The following is a 20091-nucleotide window of genomic DNA, read 5'->3' on the forward strand; positions in this document are numbered from 1 at the left end:
TGTTTGGCAAAAAAAAGAGATATGATACGAAAGTGAACTGTCTAATACGTGGTAATTACTGAGAGAATATTAGAGATAAACCTTCCGTTTCAAGGGGTTGTTGGCACAAAACTTAACTCTGAACAACATAGTCTGGTTTTGATAAAACAAAACAAGAGATCCTGCTGTACGGATAATGTTCTCTATACACCGATGTCAGTTTTAACATGACAATATCTAACTCTACGTCAATGTTGTTACACAAAATAGATAACTATGGGGCTAATTTCAAGTTGATTGAGCGACATTGCAAGACGGCGTTGCTATGGTGATTGCAATAATAGCATAGCAACGCTGTTTTTCAACGTTGCTAAGGGGCCTATTTAAAGTTGGCCATTTGTGCAACGCAACTTTGCGGCACTGAAAATTTGTACCATGTATTACTGTTATTATATTCAAATTATTATTATTAACATAACCATCATCATTACAACTTCTCATAAATCAAATTAAACACTAAAGCTTGGCGCGCCATCTGTGCATGAAAAATGCAACTACTAGAATTGATGGCTGGCGCTAATTTTAAACTTGACAGGAAGCGTGGACAGGTTTGACACTTTTCAAAAACAAGAGCCACCGAACAAAACATTATATTAAAAAACCTGTATTAGAGAAATATACAAATCAAGTAGATTAAAGCAATAAGTGTGTTGCTTAAAAAATTACAAGAGCTATTTCTCCTTACGATCACTCAACAAAGAATTATGCAGTTTTGTAACCTCATTTTCTACAATTTCATGCACTACACTTCCATTAACATCCACAAAGTTAGCGACACTCTTCTCTAAACTTGCATCTCTCGATGAACCAGTTTTACCATCTTTGAGAGTAATGACCAACTTGTACTTATCATCAAATCTGTAAAAAAAATTATTAGATGAATTTAAAAACTAAATAGAAAATAACTAACTTTTTCAAATAAGAACTAGCTTCCCATCTACTATCTTTTTTCTGGCCATCCTTTTTTTGGATGCATACTGCAAAAATGCCTTTTTCTCTATATGTGGTGTACAATGTTAAAATGGTCATCATCAGAAAATATACCATAACACAGCATATAAGCACATTCCTGCAACAAATTGGTGAACAATACATTATTATAGAAACAATTGTTGCTCACTTAGATAGCGGAAATGGATATAAATAATCCCACAGTAGAGCAAACATAGCGAATCCCACTGCAATGCTACAAATGATGAGTCGACCATCCATTAAGGCAAAATTTTCTACATAATTGAATTTTTTAGTAAGTACCTACAAAATTCTTTTTCCAAAAAAATGAAAAACAAAAACGGTTCTTACTTCTTTCACTGCGTCATCGATGGCGTTTTTTACGGCCGAACCATCCCATTTATTAATTTTCACAGGCTGCAAGAAATAAGGTTAAGTAAAACATAAGGCTTGTTTTATTCCAAGAAAATTTTAAAAACCAATTGGAAATAAAAAATAAGTAGCAAAATAAATAATTATACCTTATCATCTTTATCTTTACTTTCTTTTGGGGCCATTCTTTCAAATTCTTTAAAATATGCGGCTTAATTTTTAATGTTGTCGTGTCTTGTTGTTGGTACACGTCAGGTCGGGCAGTTGATAACCTGCGGACGCAACGTCGTTTGCACACGTCAAACCCAACAACGTTAAAAATCCCCAACTTTTGAGGTGCGCCAAACACGAAAAAATTTTGTAAGGAAATTTATTCAGATTCTAGCAAATCTAGGATATTATTACAATAAATTTGCATCCTTATAAAGTAAAGGCTAAACAAGAAAAATCGCAATCCAAGCCTAATTAAGGTTTTGCTTGTGCAGAAGGCCCAGCTTCAGTACTGCTCTCAGCCTCAGCTTCAGTCTCCTCGCTGTGTTCGCCGTCTCCTTCCTTCTGCTTCTTTGCATCAGGTATCCAAAGTCCGGCAGCAACACACCTCTTCATGTGATAATTGGCTTCATCTTCATTCATTTCTTTAATCGTGTCTTGCAGCATTTGGATATCCTGCGTTTCAAAACACTTTCTTAAATTCTCAGGCAAACTCTCTAAAACTTCCAGCTGATCTAAACCGCCAGGTCCAATTCTCGCTTTTCTTTCTTCTTCTTCAGCTTCTTTTACGGCTTCTTCGATTTTCTCGGCCGCCCGTCTCCTTATGCGCTCTTTAAATTGTTCCAGTTCATCATCAAACGATTTTTTGTACAACGGATCAGCTATTTGTATTTTTGAAAAGAACGGGTCAACGCATCCACGAGGATCATAATCCAGCTGCTTGGCTAGTTCTAGGATGTACTGCATGCAGATAGTCTGATGAGCCACATGTTTCATAAGGTCGTGTTTCTGAAATAAAAATTGCAGCATTTTTACGTGACAAATAATACAAAATATACTTCTTCCATTTCTAATCTGATGCACCATATAACTAAATAATTGGCTGTGTCCTCAGACACGAGCTCAGTATGTTCTCTGAGAAACTTTCTTGAGTCATCATAACGTCTCAACATTCCAAAATGCTTTAAATTTTTTTCGTTATCCTTGACGAATTTTTTCATTTTTTCCTCCCTTTCTTCGTCAGTCAACTGTTCATCCTTGGGTCTTGGTGCTTTTTTGTTGATCACAGTCTTCGCAAATCCGGGCTGACTGATTGTGTCGACGTTCCATGGAGCTAACTATAAACCAATAAATAAAATTTTGTGACTGCTAAATAAAAACTACCTTCTCTTTTTTTTCATGTTCGTCCTGTTTCATCTTTAAATCAGTCATTTCCTTCTCTAAAGTCGACACAGAATCTTTAATCGTTTGCAAATTACTGTCTCCAGCCTTCTCAGCGTTCACTAACTTTGCTTTCGCTTCGTTCAGTTTACGCTCGCTTTCTTCCTTTTTTCGTTTCAGTGCTTCAGCTTCTCGTTTCATTTCTTCCATCCGTTCGACTCTGGCTTGGTGCCTCCATCTGAAGAGCGACGGTGTGTCGATGTTTGGATGCGTTTCATCTTCATCATCAGAAATCTGAAAACAAATTACATTCTAACCTCAATCTTGGGACGATTGCTGGCGTACGGTACCTCGATATTTTTCCACTTGCTATAGTCTACCATCGCGAAAACTGCGAAAATTTAGTATTTTTTGAACAAATGCACAAACACAACTTATAATTCAGTTTTTAAATCGACAAATGTCACTTTCTCCACCCTCTCTTTTCTTCGCGAAAAGTCAAACTGGAACTGGGGGATTATGGGTAGACGCCACATGTTTCGAGATGTTCTCATCTTGTTCTCGCGCCTAAAGTTGTAGAATGTTCTAGAACATTTCTCAAAATGGAAATAAACACAAAATGACGGAACTACATTTATTTATTGTTCTAGGAACTTTACTACACAACTAGTTTGTTTCTTTGTCACTCGTTATTAAATTAAACATCTACTTCTACAACCTATGGTGAACTTAAATCTTTGAGACTAATTTAAAATTGACAAAAATAAGTCATTAGTACATTTTCAGAAACTCTGTTTTAAACTTATGGTGCTAAAAAAGCATGAGCTCAATTATTTAATTGACGCTCAATAAAAAACTGAAAATGTCTTATGGAATGGTAATTTCTTCTCCAAGATTTCTTTGGCATGCTCTCGCCTGAAGTCCCACAAGAAATGATCAATCAAAATTGCATTGATTTCTTTATCTTTCAATTTTTTGGCTGCATACTCTTTCAAAAGTTCAACAGCATGTATGGAACAAGCTCGTATTTCCACCTCATCTTCTTCCCCATTTTCAAGAGTCTCATTATCTTCCAACTTTTTCAAAAGCTCATTGGTGTACTCAAACACCCCATAATACAACAGGGTTTGAGGGATTCTATAGTCTGCAAACATTGTAATTTCATCAATATCTTTAAAATGCCCAATGTCTTGATTCTTGAAGCACGCCCAAATATCCCCAATTAAAATCTGTGCCCTCTTGTAAATAGCCACTTCTTTGTCTTGGTATTTGGCCTCATCTTTAAAGCATTTAAAATTATTTACAATGAGATCCAGAAGAGTGACTGCGCTGTTATCAGCTTTTTTAACGAGATTCTCAACAGATCCATCAAAGTTCTCCAGGAGAACATTACCGACTTCGTGGAGGCATTTGACGCGTTCTGAGAAGAGAGGAATTGGGACGTCATTGTCGCTCCGGAAGATTTTGGCGAGATCTTTTTCAGTAACTTCTGAGTAGAATTTTGGGTTCAAAATGTCAACTTTTTCCTGAAATAAAACGATTTAAGAGCGATGACACATTTCAAAATATTATACCTTTTGCGCTCTATTAATAGCGGCACAAAGAGCAAAGTACCCAGTGTATCCTTCAACAGTCCAACCAGGCTCATTTTCCAAAGACCAGAAGCAGAAGTTCAGCGTATCCACAACAAACAACCAATCAAGAGCCCAAGGGTCCTCAGGTTTTGGGTGAAACTTGCTTTGAGTGAAGTTTTCGGAGCATAATTTTCCGCTTTCAACTTCCGCCACAAGCTACGATAAATGTAAATAAAATTTTTCACACGAGAGAATAAACCCGCTTACCACATCTCCCAGTTTTTGGATACCTTCTTCTTTGATTTTAACATTTTTGCTGAGAGAAGCAACTAGTTTTCCGGATTCGCGAGGTGACAAAACCATTTTCGCTAATTCACGATCTAATAACTTTGTTAGAACAGCTTCTGGAACAATTCCAAAGCGTTGTAGGTTTTGACCGTTAGAAAAACGCGTTCCTCGATATCGATATTTTACACGGTTTCAACTTGTACGCCGGTTCGGTAAAATTTCAGTAATTACGCAATGTTAGCTGTCATTCCTCCTCTAGTGAATTAAAAACTCTTCCTAATGTAATCCGGCGGCAGTTTTGCTACAATAAAAACCTATTTCAAATTCATACGTGCTCCAAAAAGTCCCGAAACCCCAAATCCAAAATGCGAAATTTGAAAAACGGGCTTCCAAAACGTCACTCTGACGTACAACGTTTTAGTGCTTTTCTCTACTATTATGGTTTTAGATTGGCAACCATTGCTAGCATAGAGCTCTTGCGCACGTCTACAACTTTGACACTAGCCGCTAACCTAAGAATTGTGTCACGTTTTCTTTCAACTTAAAGTTTGTCTAGTAATAATTGTGTGAAATGTCGTGGATTTTCGGCTACGGGAAAAGAGACCAGCAGCCCCCCGACTTGTCTCAGTTCGGGGCACCTCCAGCCTCGGGCGGAGGCAACGCCGGGGGCGACGTTCCCCGCGACTCAAAATTGACAACAGCGGAGAAAAAGGCGATGGAGGCGTACAGATTCGACTCTTCCGCGCTAGAACGGGCAGCTCAGGCTGCAAAGGACCTGGAAAGATCGTGTAAGTAACGAGGAAAAAGGGGGTTCGAATTTGAAGGTTAGGTGCTTTGTAACCTTTGGTTGCATAACGTTTGGGTGTAAAGGTTGATTATGGTGGCTTGCAGCACACGCGAAGGAGGCGCTCGAGTTGTCAAAGTTGCAAGAGACCACAAGACAGGTGGAACAGCAGGCGAAAATTAAGGAGTATGAAGCGCACATCGCACAGATGCAGATTGAGGCGAAGAGGGCGGAAGCTGAAGAAAAAAGGAAGTTGTTGGTTGAGGAGACCAAGCAGCACCAGGCGAGGGCGCAGTATCAGGATCAGTTGGCGCGGAAGAGATATGATGATCAACTTGCTCAACAACAAAGGATGAATGATGAAAATTTGAAAAGGTCAGTCGGTGTGAGGGTGTTTTTTCATTGTGATAGCAGCTTGTTGCAGGCAGGAGGAGTCAGTTGCTAAACAAGAGGCAATGCGCAAAGCAACCATCGAACATGAGATGGATTTAAGACATAAAAATGAAATGAAGAGAGTGGAAGCTGAATTGAAAGCAAAAGCTAAAGTGGATAGGGAAAACCGCGACCTGACTCTTGAACAAATTAGATTAAAAGCGTCTGAAAATCGCGTCACAGTCTTAGAAAGTATTAAGTACGATTTTTGGGTATTTTTTATTACAGTGGAATGTAACTGGTGTTTGTAGAACTGCTGGCTCAGTTTTGGGGACTGGCATTCAAGCCATGTTAACAGATTGGGACAAAGTGTTGACAGCCGCTGGTGGTTTGTCTCTGTTAGCGTTAGGTATTTACTCTGCAAAAGGTGCAACTGGTGTGACAGCACGATATGTAGAAGCAAGATTAGGTGAAAATTGCCAATTTATGTGTACAATTATTATCATTGTTAATGTAAATAGGAAAACCGTCGCTTGTGAGAGAAACTTCAAGATTCTCATTTATGGATACCCTTAAACACCCAATAGAAGCTATGAAGGCGTTGAGAAATAAACACCAGGATGCACTGTCTGGAGTAGTGTTGGCACCACAGCTAGAAGAGCGACTCAGAGACATAGCCATTGCTACAAAGAACACTAAATGTAACAAAGGGATGTATAGAAATATTCTAATGCATGGACCACCAGGTACTGGAAAAACTATGTTTGCAAAGGTATTATAAACTTTTTAGTTGTTTGTGGTTTTTGAAATATTTGGCTGTAGAGATTAGCCAAACATTCTGGAATGGATTATGCAATTCTAACAGGTGGTGATGTGGCACCCATGGGTAGAGAAGGTGTTACAGCAATTCATAAGGTGTTTGATTGGGCAGATGGAACTAGAAAAGGTGCATAATACGTTGTGACTGTATTTTATCATTATTTATTGTTTACAATCAGGTTTACTATTGTTTGTGGATGAGGCTGACGCCTTTTTGAGGAAACGTTCATCAGAACACATATCTGAAGACTTACGTGCCACACTTAATGCCTTTTTGTATAGAACTGGTGAACAAAGTCATAAATTTATGTTGGTACTGGCTTCAAATACCCCTGAACAGTTTGACTGGGCGGTGAATGACCGTCTGGATGAAATGGTACAATTTATGTTGCCTGGACTAGAGGAAAGAGAGCGGCTAATTCGGTTATACTTTGACAAATTTGTTTTAGAACCGGCTACAGAAGGCAAACGGTTAAATTGATACAGTTGAAATTTTCTTTATTTTAAAGTTTTTGTTTTTAGGAGGTTGAAAGTAGATAATTTTGATTATAGTGCATTGTGTAGTCAAATGGCTAGAATGACAAAAGGTATGTCTGGTAGAGAAATTGCTAAAATGGGAGTTGCTTGGCAAGCAGCAGCTTATGCTTCTGAAGATGGGGTACTTACTGAGAAGATGGTTCTGGATAGGTGTAGAGATGCTATAAAACAGCATAGGCAAAAGGTATGACTTGGTAATGCTGGAACTGAATGATTAATTGGGTGTGATTGTAGGTTGAGTGGCAGTCAGAGGAGGAAAAGAAAGAAGCTAAAACCATCTATCATTCAGAAAAAGAAGAATCTTACTCACCTGTAGTCCCAAGGAAAAGCAGTACTGATGATGAAGATAGAACTACAAATAAAAGTAGATAGGTAGTTAATTAGTGCAAAGTTGTAGATTAATAATGACAATTTAGCACACACAGAACTGACTAAGTCACTGCCATTCATCAATTCTGTGTTTGCTTCTGAAGTAAACTAAATTATGTGGCTTAAGTTTACTCCTCTTTATATTATAATTATACACCTAAAATATAGTGTAAATTTCCACAAAAATTTGCATTTAAATGCGTTGGTTTTTTATATTTATATGCAATTTTTTAAAAGTTCCATCTTTTGGTTTTGTTGAATTGTGATATTGTTGAATGAGTGCACCTCAGGGAAATTTATATTAAAGTTCTCTGCATTCATGTTGTAGATTTTCTCGTTTAGATTATCGAAATATGGAATATTGTAGATAAATGGACCTGGTCAAAATATAGCATTTTTTACGACTTTTTATAGTTTAATTACCCCATCGGCAACATTCGTACCGGTTTACAGAAATTTTAAGTTAGTCAATGTTTCGAATTTCGTGCTTCGATCTAGCCAACCTTGAATCAGTCGAGTGGTGGGGACGACTCCCTCTGGGGGAAATTGGCTTATGCGGCTTAGGTTTTATAGACTGGTTGTCAGTTGTCAGCGTAATGTCAATGTCGCTTGACATTATTTACATTATGCGTGCATTAAACGATAAGGTTTAAAATGTGTGTGTAGTGTATCCGTAACATGTAGTGTACGTACGTGACCGTTCGTAATCATCACAAGCAATAATGGCCATTAAAATGCTCAACTCCTTAATTATGCAATAAAAATTTGCTCATCGCGACAATATGCGGCCACAGATAATCAATTTCTCTCTAACAGGAATAGTGGTGTGTTTATTTGTTTTGGTCGGGTATGCGGCCGTCGATCTCGTGCCATGCGACAAAACCCGTCGCGTTTTCACCAACTCGTGGGGCGTCATCACCGACGGCCCCGTCGGCTCCAACTACACCCAAGACAGCCACTGCGAGTGGCTGATCAAAGCCAACGACAGCCGGAAATTCATCACCCTCAGCTTCCGCAGCATGGGCACGGAGTGTTCGTACGACTACGTGTTCGTCTACGACGGCGACTCCTTCAGGTCGCCCCTTCTCGGCAGCTTCAGCGGCAAAACGGAGCCGCAGAAAGTGGTCGCGTCGTCCGGCTACATGCTCGTGCTCCTTTACAGCGACACGAATTACGTGCTGGACGGCTTTCGCGCCGAATTCTCCATCACGGAGTGCCCCAACAACTGCTCCAACCACGGTTTGTGCTACGAACACATCTGCGTGTGCGAGAGCGAGTGGGGCGGCTACGACTGCTCCAAGAAGCTGTGCCCCAGAAACTGCGGCAGTCGGGGCCACCCCCGGAACGGCCACTGCGAGGAGGGGCTGTGCGTGTGTAAGCCGGGCTATTCGGGCCAGAGCTGCAGTCTCTACGATAGGGACAACGAGGGGAACAAGTGGCATTGGTTGTCGCATTCGGAAGGGGGGCTGCAGCCGAGGGCGGCGCACACGGCCGTGTATATAGAAGCCACGGACTCTCTCTACGTTTTCGGGGGGTACAATCTCAATCATATACTCAGCGCGCTGGAGATTTATAGCTTTAGGAATAGCACCTGGCGGGACGAAAACGGCCAGATTTTGCCGGATAAGGGGTTGCTTAGTGCGGTGAATCCTAGTGCTGTGGCGAGATTAATACAGCACGCAGGACCGGACTGGGAGCAGAAGTGGGGCTTGAATTCGCCCAAGTCGTTCTTCAGGAATTCTCTTTATGCTGTTGTTAATGACAGCGCGACGATTTTCACGAGGAGAAGACAGAGACACTCGCGGATACCTGATGGGCACAAACCCAAGGCGAGGTATGGACACGCCGCTTGTGGCCTGAGTGACGGGTTTGTGGTTTTTGGCGGGAAATTAGAAAACGGGAGTCTATCGAACGACTTGTGGTTCTACGACGTTCACACGAGGAGGTGGCACCAGAGGGCTTTATTATCAGAGGTGCAACCGCCTCGTTTGACAAGACACACATTGACGGCAGCAGGAGACGATATATACTTATTCGGGGGAAGTACCGAAGACGGAGAATTCTCCTCTAGACTATTTAAGATAAGACTATCTCCCGACGGTAGCGAAATTTGGAAAGAAATCAAATCCAGAGGAGGCAAAGAACTAGACGTTAGAGTAGTCGCTCACACTACTGTATATCACCCCCCTACTAACTCTCTTCTGGTTTACGGCGGCATAGTCGCAGGAGTCGCTCGTTTCTCTAAACTATCGGACCGAATGTTCGCCTTTCAACTCGACAATCGCCACTGGACCGAAATCCACTATACCCGGGAACACCTCCGGGAAAAATTTGTCCCGCGGGAACGAGCCTTCCACACGGCTAACATCTTTGGGAACTACCTCATCGTCTTCGGCGGCTACTCTCACCGTCACAACAAAGAAGAAATCTGCTACGACAACCAAATGTACCTTTACCATTTGGGTTGCCACACTTGGGTGAACCCAGAGATCTTGGGAAAGACCAACGGCTCTGGTTACCCTAAGCACCAAGGCGTGTTCGCTCACGCCGCCAGCGTCCGCCATGGCAACACTCTCCTCCTAGTAGGGGGTTACCACGGCAACGTAAACGGCGATCTCCTCGCCTATACAGTCCCTCCTATGATAGCCGCTCGAAAAGGCGAGGTCTACGACCCGGAATCCGTCTGCACCCGCCATAAAAACTACGGCGAATGTTCGGCCGACCCTGAATGTGGCTGGTGTTCGGCGGACGAATCCTGCTACGGTCGTACCATCGGGGCGAATTGCACCACCAACCTGCAAACCACCCGGTGCCCGGGGGTGTGCCCCGCGTTGGGCGACTGTCACTCTTGCCTCATCCACGGCCACGTCCGCCCAGAGGTGCAGCCGCTGGTCTCCGCGTCCCATAAACTGGGCCTGGGCGAGTGCACGTGGTGTGTGCAGAACGCGCGCTGCCACCATAAGGACGACAATTACGGGGTTTGCGGGCTGAGGGAGGACAGCCCCAGTCAGATCCCCGGCTGGTGGGGTCCCAAGGGAACGGAAGTCATCGAGCCGAAGCAATGCAGGGAACTGGACATGAGGCCGGGATTGACCTTTGTGAAGTACTACCACCCAGTGAATTTTACGCAGCCGGATCACGTTGCTATAATTAATGCTACCACGGTAAGCAAATTAGAGGAGATTTATTGCACTGCGGATGTACGCTCGGGAATCCTTGAAACCGGCAAGAGTAACCTTTGGTCAGTCATGGCTTGAGTCAATAAAGTAAAAGAACGAATTTGGTTTTATTTCTTGCGTTAAGATTTGACATTGCGAACATGCGAAAAGGCTATTTGTGCCAAGATTGTGTTTACTCGAAAATTTGCGCTTTCGTAACGTTTATTTCAGAATGTCAAGAATTTTGCATGTTGGGAGATTAGATATGCATGACTGTTCGTACTGATAATGGGAATCGGCCGAATGTTGTAGACTGCGGAGTCATCTTGTAAAATAATAGGCACAATTTATGATTCACCGGATAATTACACGGTCATTTACTTCAATGAAAAAGTAACTCGTAGTAAAAACGAAGGGAATGTTTTCCTTCGAATTGATAAACCAAGGATCGTGTTTTTGTGAATATCGACCAGGCGCTTCGGAGTTTCATTCATTTCCAAATTATTGCTGCAGGTGTTTTCGTTACAAAATTCATCAAGAAGTGTCTTCACAACTATAATTATCAAGTCCAATCAATTTAGTTTACTAACGCTTGGCTCCAGGCACGAGATTTCGGAGATAAATGATACAAGCAGTATTTTTTCTAATTTAAGTCAACGCATTTTGACATTGCAGAGAAATAGTGAGCAAACACTACAACTAATGGAATTGCGATAATAAAACACCGATAAAATGTTTTTGTGGCTGTAGCATATATTTACGTTTCGCATAAAAGACTTGCAACTAATGTTCAGTGCATGCAGTTACGTGCATGTAGGTGTAATTATGCCAATTAATTTCTTGAATTAGTACGAAGTCTATAGGAAAGTTCCACGAGAGGTAATACAACGAGTAAAACCTCCACGAAGATCTAGATATTCGAGACGCGAATTTATGGATTTCCTATTTGTATCTCTTTTTTCAATGCCGTTGCTCTTGACCTTAAAATAGCATGGAATACAAAATTTATAATGCAATAGTTGAATCCTGTTGTAAATCATATAATATTAAAGTTTAAGGGTGAAATCGTTAAAAGTGTAGTATAAATAACACTACCAAACAGACAAAAACACGCATTGAACTGTTGATAATTGAGATAGTGTAACAATTAATAAAGAACAAGAAATATTGATTTAAATTCTGTGTTGGTTATTGATTCACTCTGACACTGAATATTTTAGTTATGAGATGAATATTTTAAATCGTGAATTATTCCTCTCAGGGACTCTTTTTATACTATCACATTGCACAAGTAATAAAATACTGAACCATTAACCGTAATACCGAATTTTACCGGGAAACGAAATCTTTGCTTTGATTTACACACAACGGAGAGTTTTACAATGCCATGATGAATAGGAATTCCTTGCATGACGAAACATATGGCCTGAAATGAAATAGAATTGGCTAATTTAGTGTTTCTCATTTGAAAATTTCTAAGTTTGTATTAATTGCATTATTATCATGTGTAGGGTATAGAGGTTAAATGAATGCATAAATGGGTGTACGATGTATTAACATTCGGGTTAACTCTCTTTCCGGGTTGTGTTTGTTGTGGGTGATTGGTTTCAATATGTACATAACTAAGCAGATTTCATTGTTAATTCGATTCGGATTAGGTGATTTTTGTGCAAAATAAATTTAATTTTTTGTATCTGTGATATCCATGAAACGTAAACTAATTTTGTTTTGTTTTATCAATACGTTATGTCCTTGGTTGGTTAAACTGAGAAATAATTAAATTGTGGTCACAATTGTGCTGCACATAAAGAACATTTTTAAGTCCAGGTTTTAAAACTTTTAATTGCTCACGTGTGGCCTTGTAAACAGTATTTAAGTTGGTACACTGATTTATATAGTTAAACTATGTTATAAAGTGTGAATTTTCAAAGAACTTTAAACGTAAGACTATTAAATGTCGGTTTACCTGAAAAGTTTAAGAGTAACACATCATTTAAAAAAAACCGGCCGATTTTTTTGAACCGGTAATTTTTAAACTTTAAATGCGTTTTAGCTGTTACTATGGTCATTTTTAAATCTTACTTTCATTTTGCGCTCAGTCTTCAAAGGTCGATCAGTGGAGTTTTTTGCGAGGACCTGTGTTTGTCTGCGAAAGGTGTTTAAATCGGGCTCGACGAGTTTAAAATTTTTTAAGACAATTCCTAATAGTGGCAGTAAGCAATAAAAATAACTTCGATTTTACCTTCAAAGTGCCCGATGGCTGCTCATTAATCGAAGTGGAAGGTGAAATTGCGATGAAAAGGGTCATATTTTAATTATTAATTGACAAGGTGAATGAAAGAGTTTGATCACAAAGTCCTTGTATAAGATTTTGCTAAAATTGTAAATTGTGTTTTTATTATTTAGCCCCATATAATGAAGGCGGAAGTGACTGACATCCATGACTTTTGCCTAAAAATTCTCCGTTTAACAGATCCACTAGTGATTTTTGTTGTAAATAATAATACCAACTGAGTTTTAAAATCGCAGACTACTCAGATCTACTTTGTTTCGATTGCATGTTATAAAATTACGTGCGATTAACACCAAAAGACTTCATGGCGTTGCGAGATGTTCGACCGTATTTCTAAACGTAAGTCGTAACTACATTAGTAAATATATAGCTTGTCAGGTAGACTTATCTACCTAATTAGTGAAGTCAATTTCATACGACGTACAATTAGAAAGTTATTCGAGCGTTTACTTGCCGCATTTTACTGGATGCACACATTTTTAGATATTTTGTACCAGGGTTTATAAATTCGACACACAAAAAATTGACGAGGTAAATTGCAAACAACTGTTTAAAAATATGAAAAAAGTAAAAATTGATTTTGCTTTATTTCACGAATTTAAAAGAATTTTAGTAGTGTAAGTGTCTTTTTCAATCTACTACCAAAAAGTCAAGAATTTCAGGTGAGGAGAAGACAATTTATAAAGATTGAAAAAAATCCAAGTAAGGGAGGTAATGTGTTTTCAAAAGAAATAGAATACGTCTACGTATATTATTATCTGAATTTTTTTAATCATATGGTATATTCTCCGTTCACCGGTGGTAGGCGTTAACAGTATGACTAGCGTAAGATCTTTGTATCTGATTGAGTTAAATGACTTCTTGCGTAAAGTAAGGTATTTCACTACAGGTGAGAGCATCCGTGACTGTTTTCACGTACGAGTTTTAAATACAACTAATTTTTGGACAAAGTAGCACTGTACTAATCTACAAAAAGGCAACGTACATTCAAAAGTGACTAGATTTGGAGTCAAATTTTGGTAGCGGTACTTATTTCTCGAAATTTGTGTACCTATTTTATATATTTTTGTGTAGAAAATTATGGTAATTTTGGTTCCTGTAACATCCAAAATGTACAATTTTTAGACACATGCATGTAGGTGATGAAATGCAACTGTTGTTTGTTTGGCGCCACTCCAAACATGCAAGTAAACAGTTGGGTTAAAAAGTTTGTAGGGAAAAGAAATTAAAAATAGCTTGTTTTAACGTGTGTATATTAACTACAATGTTCGTCCTTTAAACACTGATTACTTATATTTAGAAGCTTGGAATTTCAACACTTTATAAATAAGAATGTTGTTGTATAAATTTGTACACCTTTTTAAAAGTTGTTGTTTTGAATAATATAATAATAATTTGGTAGTATTCTTTGGTCATAACGTATTAGTCCTAATTTTAATTTTAAATTTATAACTCTATTTAAGAACATCTGAAATCAATAAGTTTGCAAAAAGTGCGATCTACAAGGCGTTATAACCGTTTATTTTCTTTTGAGTGTACTGCTTAATGCCAGTTATTATTTTTACACGAATATAATTATTGGCTTTCTTGTTATCATGTTGAAATACTCCCAGGCATGTGATATAACGTGGTTTAATTTTCACCTTCGATTAGCACCATTTTTTACTCCTGTTTTTACAAGTGAATTTAGCTAGCAATTATTTAATTTATTTTGACCTTAAGGAAGATTAATTGGGAAAATTTGTTCATTTCTGACAAGAAACACGCGAAGTAAAACCCAACACAAAATGCAAAACTGTGGACTATGAAAGAAGACTCTTGAGCTTTGATACAACAGTTTGTTTGTCGATAAATGTGTTTAAACGTTGCAGAAATTTTGCAATTAAATAACAAAAATTTTACATTAACACTTTATTACTTATTAATTAATAAATATTTCTTTATTGCTGCACTGATTTGACTTTTAGCACCCGATATTGATAGCGTTGTCAAGCGAAATTGGAGTCTGAATGTCGAGGTTAAAGTTCGTCAATGTTTTATTTTTTAAGATGTGAAATTCGAAAAATTGATTGAGAACTTAAAAAGTGAAAACAAAAACAACACGATTTAATTTTTAAATTGTGATTAATTTTGTTATTATTATTTTTAACGTGCGCTTCAGTCGAGTGTTACAACAAGGAAATGTATTATTAATTCCTGATAGCTGTTTCATTTTACGCAGCAAAAACCTGCAAAATTACGTTGCTTACGTATTATATAGTCGTCGTTCACACCTGGTACTTGCGGTGACCTGGTGAATGAACAGATTTGCATGCTGTTCGAAAACAGTAAAAAACTAGATTTGGCGTCAAGTTTATTTGTGGTTTCGTTGGAAAATTTGGAGTTTTTATTTTTTTTTTTCGAAACAAACTAAATAACGATTTTGAAATCGGTTTCACACCGATGTGGTATTTGCAGAGCCTTGGGCAAATCCTAGTTCAACCCGCTCCACGTTATATTTAACAACTGGTTGTGACCGACGTAACCATTCCATCGACTTCAAGTTTAAAAGAATTCAACTTTTATTCAACCGAAAAAAATGATCAGCCTTTGAACCCAAATACAACGAAACAGAATTGTGACCTTTTGAAAAGTTTCAAGTACGAACGGCTGCGCATTTACTAATTACACGCTATTGCCTAGAAAACGTCGATAATTTGAACTGTATTGAAGGTTACTTGCCGGCTTTTCTATAAGAAAGTTTTTGTAACCAACTTATATTGTTTGCATGGTTAAACAACACAAATTTCTTGGCACACTGCGCCAGGCAATTAAAATCGCGTCGACCCGCTCCTAAGTAGCTCGATTGGCCAATTGGTGAAGGTGGTTTTTAAAATGTTGCTGTTTTTGCATGTAGGTGGATTTCAACAGTCCCACTAGCCCCATGCTGAGGGTTGACGCAACTGCAGGGGGCGAAATGGTGGCCAGGCTATTAGGGTTCTTGTGTTTGCCCTCCGACTGGCAGGAAATGCTCAATATCTGCATTAGCCACTGCAGCGCCAGTCTGAAAATTTCCGATAATCTAGTAGCCAACGTTTCGGCCGAAACCAAGGAATGCACGTCAAGAAAGTGGCCGATTAACGAAACGTCGAATAACGTTTCTGTGGATTTTGAGTCTCATAAGGTTGTCAATTTGGGGGCGTATAATAGTCATCATCAGAGCAAAATGGAATTGCAACACCATAAAGATTCTGACGACACGCCAAAGGTGAGTTGCTGTGGAATAATGACGACCGTGAAGTCGGTAATTAATCTGTTTATGCGGTTAGAAACGGTGATTTGTATGACTTGGAGGACTGAATGTGAAGGAAGCTATCAATTAATTTCATTAGTATGGGGAATCGTATTTGTTTGCTGCCGTGCTCGTGAAAACTGTCTTGGAAGAATATCAGTGGCAATTATTTCGTGTTTTTTTTTAATTTACCTGAGCTGACGCAAGTCATGCAAATTGCTTGCATAAATAATGCGGCTATGATAACTATAATAATTGTTTGCGTTGGTATTCTTGGATTGGTAATGACGTTTCTGAGTATTTATTGTTAAAATATTTTGTCAAGTGCCATTAAAAATCTCGTTATTACGCAAGTAGTAGTTGTAACCTTATCCAGGTTGTAGATCACTATACTTGAGAAATTGCCCTTACTGGTCTATAGATTTTATTATAAACAATGCAGATTTAATTACTGGATATCCTTGAGTTAGTTATAATAACTACCTGAACGTTAAAGTATCAGTCTACATGTGAGGTCAAATATGAGTGTTACACACAAGACTACATGGAATTTTCGCAAATTCCTCTTGGTTGTTTGTTTGATGATGAGATGTGTTTATTCAAATTAATTTTTTTGGTTTATATTTATTTCATAATCTTCAACGCACAATTTTTTCAATAATCACTTTCTGAGTGCAAGGAAATTTTCTAGATTTTTTTGGTTGATGGAGGTGTCGTAATTTTATTGTTTAAAACTTGTCACCTTGTTGTTATCGTCTTAACTAATAAGTCAGGTTTTTGTTATCTCAATGTGTTTGCATTTATATGTATTATTTTACTTGTAACCTTTCGCAAAGGCCTTGTATTAGCGTCACGGCTTATGTTCTATGAAAATGGGTTGACCATAAGAACCTTTTATTTCCTTGGATCTTGTGTGTGCATAAATGCCATACAAAATTCAGAAAATTGTAGCAAAAAAGCCCCACTAGAATATGGTTAGTGACTGTGCTACATTAAGTTTCTAGGTATTTTGACAATTATGGCGTCATTAAGCTTAAGCTTATTCAAGCATTAAAAAATTGGCAAAACTGCATCCAATTTTGCGTCTCTGAAAAAAGTAAGTTTATCATTAAAACAAGTCATTCTTATACATGGTTACAAAATGAAGACTTTTTTGGGTAAAATAATGCATTGTTTTCTTGTTTTGGAAACTCAGGAGTGGCTTGGTGTTGACACATTTAAACTGTTGATGAGTCAGGTGTTGCTATAATTTTTATGTTCATACTAAAAAAGAGCTTGTTAGTATTGTAATCATGTTGTTTCCTCTAGTGAGTTTTTACAATACAAGGAAATAATTATCTTAATTCAATTGTTTGATACGGAATGGAAAGTAAATGATGCGTTTTATGAGTATGGGAGGAGAAATAGTTGGAAATTCTTGTTCATTTTAGATAAGTGTTTTTTAGGATTGAGATTTATGGCTCTTTTTCCTTCAATAATGTGGTTTGGTCATAAATAAATATCGCTTCCGGATACTGAATTAATGAAGCTTATTAAGGCATAAAAACACCACAGATATTGACCTGAACCGAATTACCAGGTGACTATTAATGATTGCAGCAAACTTTTGTGTTGGTGATTCTGAATTATTGGCAGCAATGCTAGTATGTCAGTTCATAGTTGTCAATTTTGACGTGCGCACGCCTAAAAACCAATGAGAAGATGGCAGTGTCACTGAATTGATGTCCAAAATTTGAATTTGAGATCAGGTATGCCATTATTAAATTTTAAATATGTTGCTAACTCAACAAAAAAATCACAAATATTAATAGTCACTCGGTATTTTGGCACGGGTAAGGTTTTAGTACCTAATTTTATAAATTCACCATTTCTAGCTGTACGTAAAGTCTTTGCCATTTCTATTGAAACACCACTTGTTAATCGTAAATTTGGCAACGTTCATATTCAGACAATTTTCTAACTAAAAGCCGTCAACAGGTGGTGTTTCAATAGAAATGGCAAAGACAATAGCTTCAATTTCAGAAAGTTGGTCAGAATACTAATCTCCAGTAAATTTACCTATGCATGTTGTGGTTGTGTTGTCCTGAATTTGAAATTTAAATTTCGTGCTGCGAGAAAACAAAAAACATCTCGAAACCGCATTTGAACAATTAAAAATAAGGAAAATCACGCAATAACTTGGACAACCATGCGTAGAGAAATGAAGTCCTCGGTTTGGAATTTGAATGCAGACATGGCATTGAACACGTTATGTCAAAATTTGTTGTTTAATTTTGTCTGAAATTTCACAAAAGGACAATTGTCTAAACAAAATGAAATCGCATTCGATGCCACGGTCCCCCTCTAACTAATATAATTAGTGTAGAACCAGTTAATTAACGATTTTCTAATTTGAAATGTGTAACTTTGACTATCCCATCAACATTTTCGTTCATGTTAAGATTTTTAACTACATATTTCTAATATGTACAATTTAATAAAAATGATGGAAAATGTTCTCGTAAAACACGTGGCGCAAATTCATTTATTCAGGTTAACTTATTTTAAATTAATGGTATATCTAAAAGTTCTGGATATTTTTACCTAGGTTATTATATTATTCACAATTCATAACTCCTCAGCCGAAAATGATAATAAATAGTTCATTTATGGTATTTAAACTAATTTTAACTTAAATGTTGATTGATTTTGAAAGAAAAGACCTTGAGAATTATCATCAGTTAAATTAATATCATGGTGGACTCGAAATGAATTTATATTAATTTGTTATTTTCTGATATCCAAAGTATTTTCTCACAGCTTGAATTTGAACATTTATTCTCGAATTATTACTTTGATTTTGACTGTACTTAACCTGTGCTTGTTCTGTTTATCTCATGTACTTAAGTTAACCTCATGTAAATTCTGTTATTTGAAATTGTTGATAGAGTATATTGCAGTGCAGCCACAAATATACTTTCACGAGGAGACGCCCTTCGCACCGCTATCATTATGCTGTTCCCATGCTGCGTAATTTGTTTTTCGTAATAACTTGTGTATTACTATCCAGTTACTTTGATGACGTTTTTCTTCTTTTGTGTGTTTTATCCAGTGCTATTCAAATATTTGTATCGATTTGTAACATTTGATTTCATTTTTGAAAGCTGAGGAAGATTTTTGGTTTCCAGATTTTTTCTCAAGCAGAATGGAGAAATAAACAGTTTGACATTTTCCAACTTTGGGGTTCACCACTTTGTATTTCAAGACCAAATTTTGAATGTTCGCGGGTTTTAAAATGTTATATTCTTGTCTCATTTTGGCGATATTATCACAGTGTGGATCCCAATATAACAATGTTTTATTGATAGTTTATCATATACAGGTGCGTGAAACGTGGCATTTTGGAGTGGAAATACTACGAAAAGAGTATCTTGAGTCCTCATAATCAATTTGTCACGTAGGTTTTGACCATTTGAGTGTTGATATGGGGATATTTTAACAAAATCTTGTTTTGAAGAAGAGATTTTTTTTTACATTACCATTAACAACTAAGTTTCAGATATTTTTTTTTTCATAAATTGATCTTCAGCAGTAGAATAACTAATCAAATACACAATGGTTGTCCGAGAAAAGTATCCCAGGAATTTCAAGTATCTGCTTTTGATTGTGGTGTCGTAAATTTTATAGATCATTCAACAAAAGTGCTTTAATAAATGTTTGTATTTATTAATGTACTGAAACGAATAGTCGATTGTTTACGTGTTAAACCTGAGTATTTAGGTTGAAAATGTAAAAACGATTTTTACTTCCCGTTACATAGTTAAGATAAGTATTGTAATGAGATCATTACGGTATTCATCAAAATTTTTGTTTTCTTAATGTTTTAATTAAAAAATAAAAGTTGATATTCATCC

At 37.6% G+C, this 20091-nt stretch overlaps 5 protein-coding genes across 7 annotated transcripts in view; 2 read left to right on the top strand and 3 right to left on the bottom strand.

Moving 5' to 3' along the window:
- Nucleotides 1–613: 613 nt before the first annotated feature.
- On the bottom strand, nt 614–1647 carry LOC135120240 (signal peptidase complex subunit 2). Its single transcript, XM_064044558.1, has 5 exons — nt 1512–1647; nt 1342–1407; nt 1160–1293; nt 950–1108; nt 614–897 (listed from the first exon to the last, which is right to left on the bottom strand). Exons 1-5 carry the CDS (start codon nt 1545–1547, stop codon nt 711–713), a joined length of 582 nt encoding a protein of 193 aa, XP_063900628.1. The 5' UTR covers nt 1548–1647; the 3' UTR covers nt 614–710.
- A 69-nt stretch (nt 1648–1716) lies between these two features.
- LOC135122871 (hsp90 co-chaperone Cdc37) lies at nt 1717–3249 on the bottom strand. Its single transcript, XM_064047344.1, has 4 exons — nt 3084–3249; nt 2737–3027; nt 2412–2690; nt 1717–2361 (listed from the first exon to the last, which is right to left on the bottom strand). Exons 1-4 carry the CDS (start codon nt 3114–3116, stop codon nt 1828–1830), a joined length of 1137 nt encoding a protein of 378 aa, XP_063903414.1. The 5' UTR covers nt 3117–3249; the 3' UTR covers nt 1717–1827.
- A 104-nt stretch (nt 3250–3353) lies between these two features.
- Nucleotides 3354–4817, bottom strand: LOC135122872 (queuosine 5'-phosphate N-glycosylase/hydrolase). Its single transcript, XM_064047345.1, has 3 exons — nt 4575–4817; nt 4308–4523; nt 3354–4259 (listed from the first exon to the last, which is right to left on the bottom strand). Exons 1-3 carry the CDS (start codon nt 4668–4670, stop codon nt 3579–3581), a joined length of 993 nt encoding a protein of 330 aa, XP_063903415.1. The 5' UTR covers nt 4671–4817; the 3' UTR covers nt 3354–3578.
- A 263-nt stretch (nt 4818–5080) lies between these two features.
- Bor (belphegor) lies at nt 5081–7881 on the top strand. Its single transcript, XM_064047340.1, has 9 exons — nt 5081–5383; nt 5487–5754; nt 5804–6010; nt 6063–6220; nt 6273–6523; nt 6574–6697; nt 6750–7041; nt 7093–7291; nt 7342–7881. Exons 1-9 carry the CDS (start codon nt 5167–5169, stop codon nt 7477–7479), a joined length of 1854 nt encoding a protein of 617 aa, XP_063903410.1. The 5' UTR covers nt 5081–5166; the 3' UTR covers nt 7480–7881.
- Nucleotides 7882–8065: 184 nt separating this feature from the next.
- LOC135122863 (multiple epidermal growth factor-like domains protein 8) overlaps nt 8066–20091 on the top strand; it is a 36522-nt gene continuing 24496 nt past the window's right edge. For all 3 annotated transcript variants that reach the window (XM_064047333.1, XM_064047334.1, XM_064047335.1), the window contains exons 1-2: nt 8066–10640; nt 15824–16174. In XM_064047333.1, coding sequence (XP_063903403.1) covers nt 8259–10640; nt 15824–16174 — 2733 coding nt within the window. In that variant the 5' untranslated portion in view covers nt 8066–8258. The remainder of the gene's footprint in view (nt 10641–15823; nt 16175–20091) is intronic.

Source organism: Zophobas morio, unplaced genomic scaffold (assembly GCF_036711695.1).
Source record: "Zophobas morio isolate AGI-343-1 ecotype UQ-CSIRO unplaced genomic scaffold, CSIRO_AGI_Zmor_V1 ptg000005l, whole genome shotgun sequence".
NCBI classification, from domain to species: domain Eukaryota; kingdom Metazoa; phylum Arthropoda; class Insecta; order Coleoptera; family Tenebrionidae; genus Zophobas; species Zophobas morio.

Excerpts from the sequence above, each read along its gene's own strand:
- LOC135120240 (XM_064044558.1), bottom strand. The coding sequence starts at position 1,547 with ATGGCCCCAAAAGAAAGTAAAGATAAAGATGATAAG. Across the intron at positions 1,408-1,511 it reads GTAAAGATAAAGATGATAAG|CCTGTGAAAATTAATAAATG; the intron begins GTATAATTATTT and ends TATTTCTTGCAG. Across the intron at positions 898-949 it reads GCTAGTTCTTATTTGAAAAA|ATTTGATGATAAGTACAAGT; the intron begins GTTAGTTATTTT and ends TTTTTTTTACAG.
- LOC135122871 (XM_064047344.1), bottom strand. The coding sequence starts at position 3,116 with ATGGTAGACTATAGCAAGTGGAAAAATATCGAG. Across the intron at positions 3,028-3,083 it reads GCAAGTGGAAAAATATCGAG|ATTTCTGATGATGAAGATGA; the intron begins GTACCGTACGCC and ends ATTTGTTTTCAG. Across the intron at positions 2,691-2,736 it reads AACATGAAAAAAAAGAGAAG|TTAGCTCCATGGAACGTCGA; the intron begins GTAGTTTTTATT and ends ATTGGTTTATAG.
- LOC135122872 (XM_064047345.1), bottom strand. The coding sequence starts at position 4,670 with ATGGTTTTGTCACCTCGCGAATCCGGAAAACTAGTTGCTTCTCTCAGC. Across the intron at positions 4,524-4,574 it reads TCCAAAAACTGGGAGATGTG|CTTGTGGCGGAAGTTGAAAG; the intron begins GTAAGCGGGTTT and ends CATTTATCGTAG. Across the intron at positions 4,260-4,307 it reads CTATTAATAGAGCGCAAAAG|GAAAAAGTTGACATTTTGAA; the intron begins GTATAATATTTT and ends GTTTTATTTCAG.
- Bor (XM_064047340.1), top strand. The coding sequence starts at position 5,167 with ATGTCGTGGATTTTCGGCTACGGGAAAAGAGACCAGCAGCCCCCCGAC. Across the intron at positions 5,384-5,486 it reads AAAGGACCTGGAAAGATCGT|CACACGCGAAGGAGGCGCTC; the intron begins GTAAGTAACGAG and ends GGTGGCTTGCAG. Across the intron at positions 6,221-6,272 it reads ATATGTAGAAGCAAGATTAG|GAAAACCGTCGCTTGTGAGA; the intron begins GTGAAAATTGCC and ends TAATGTAAATAG.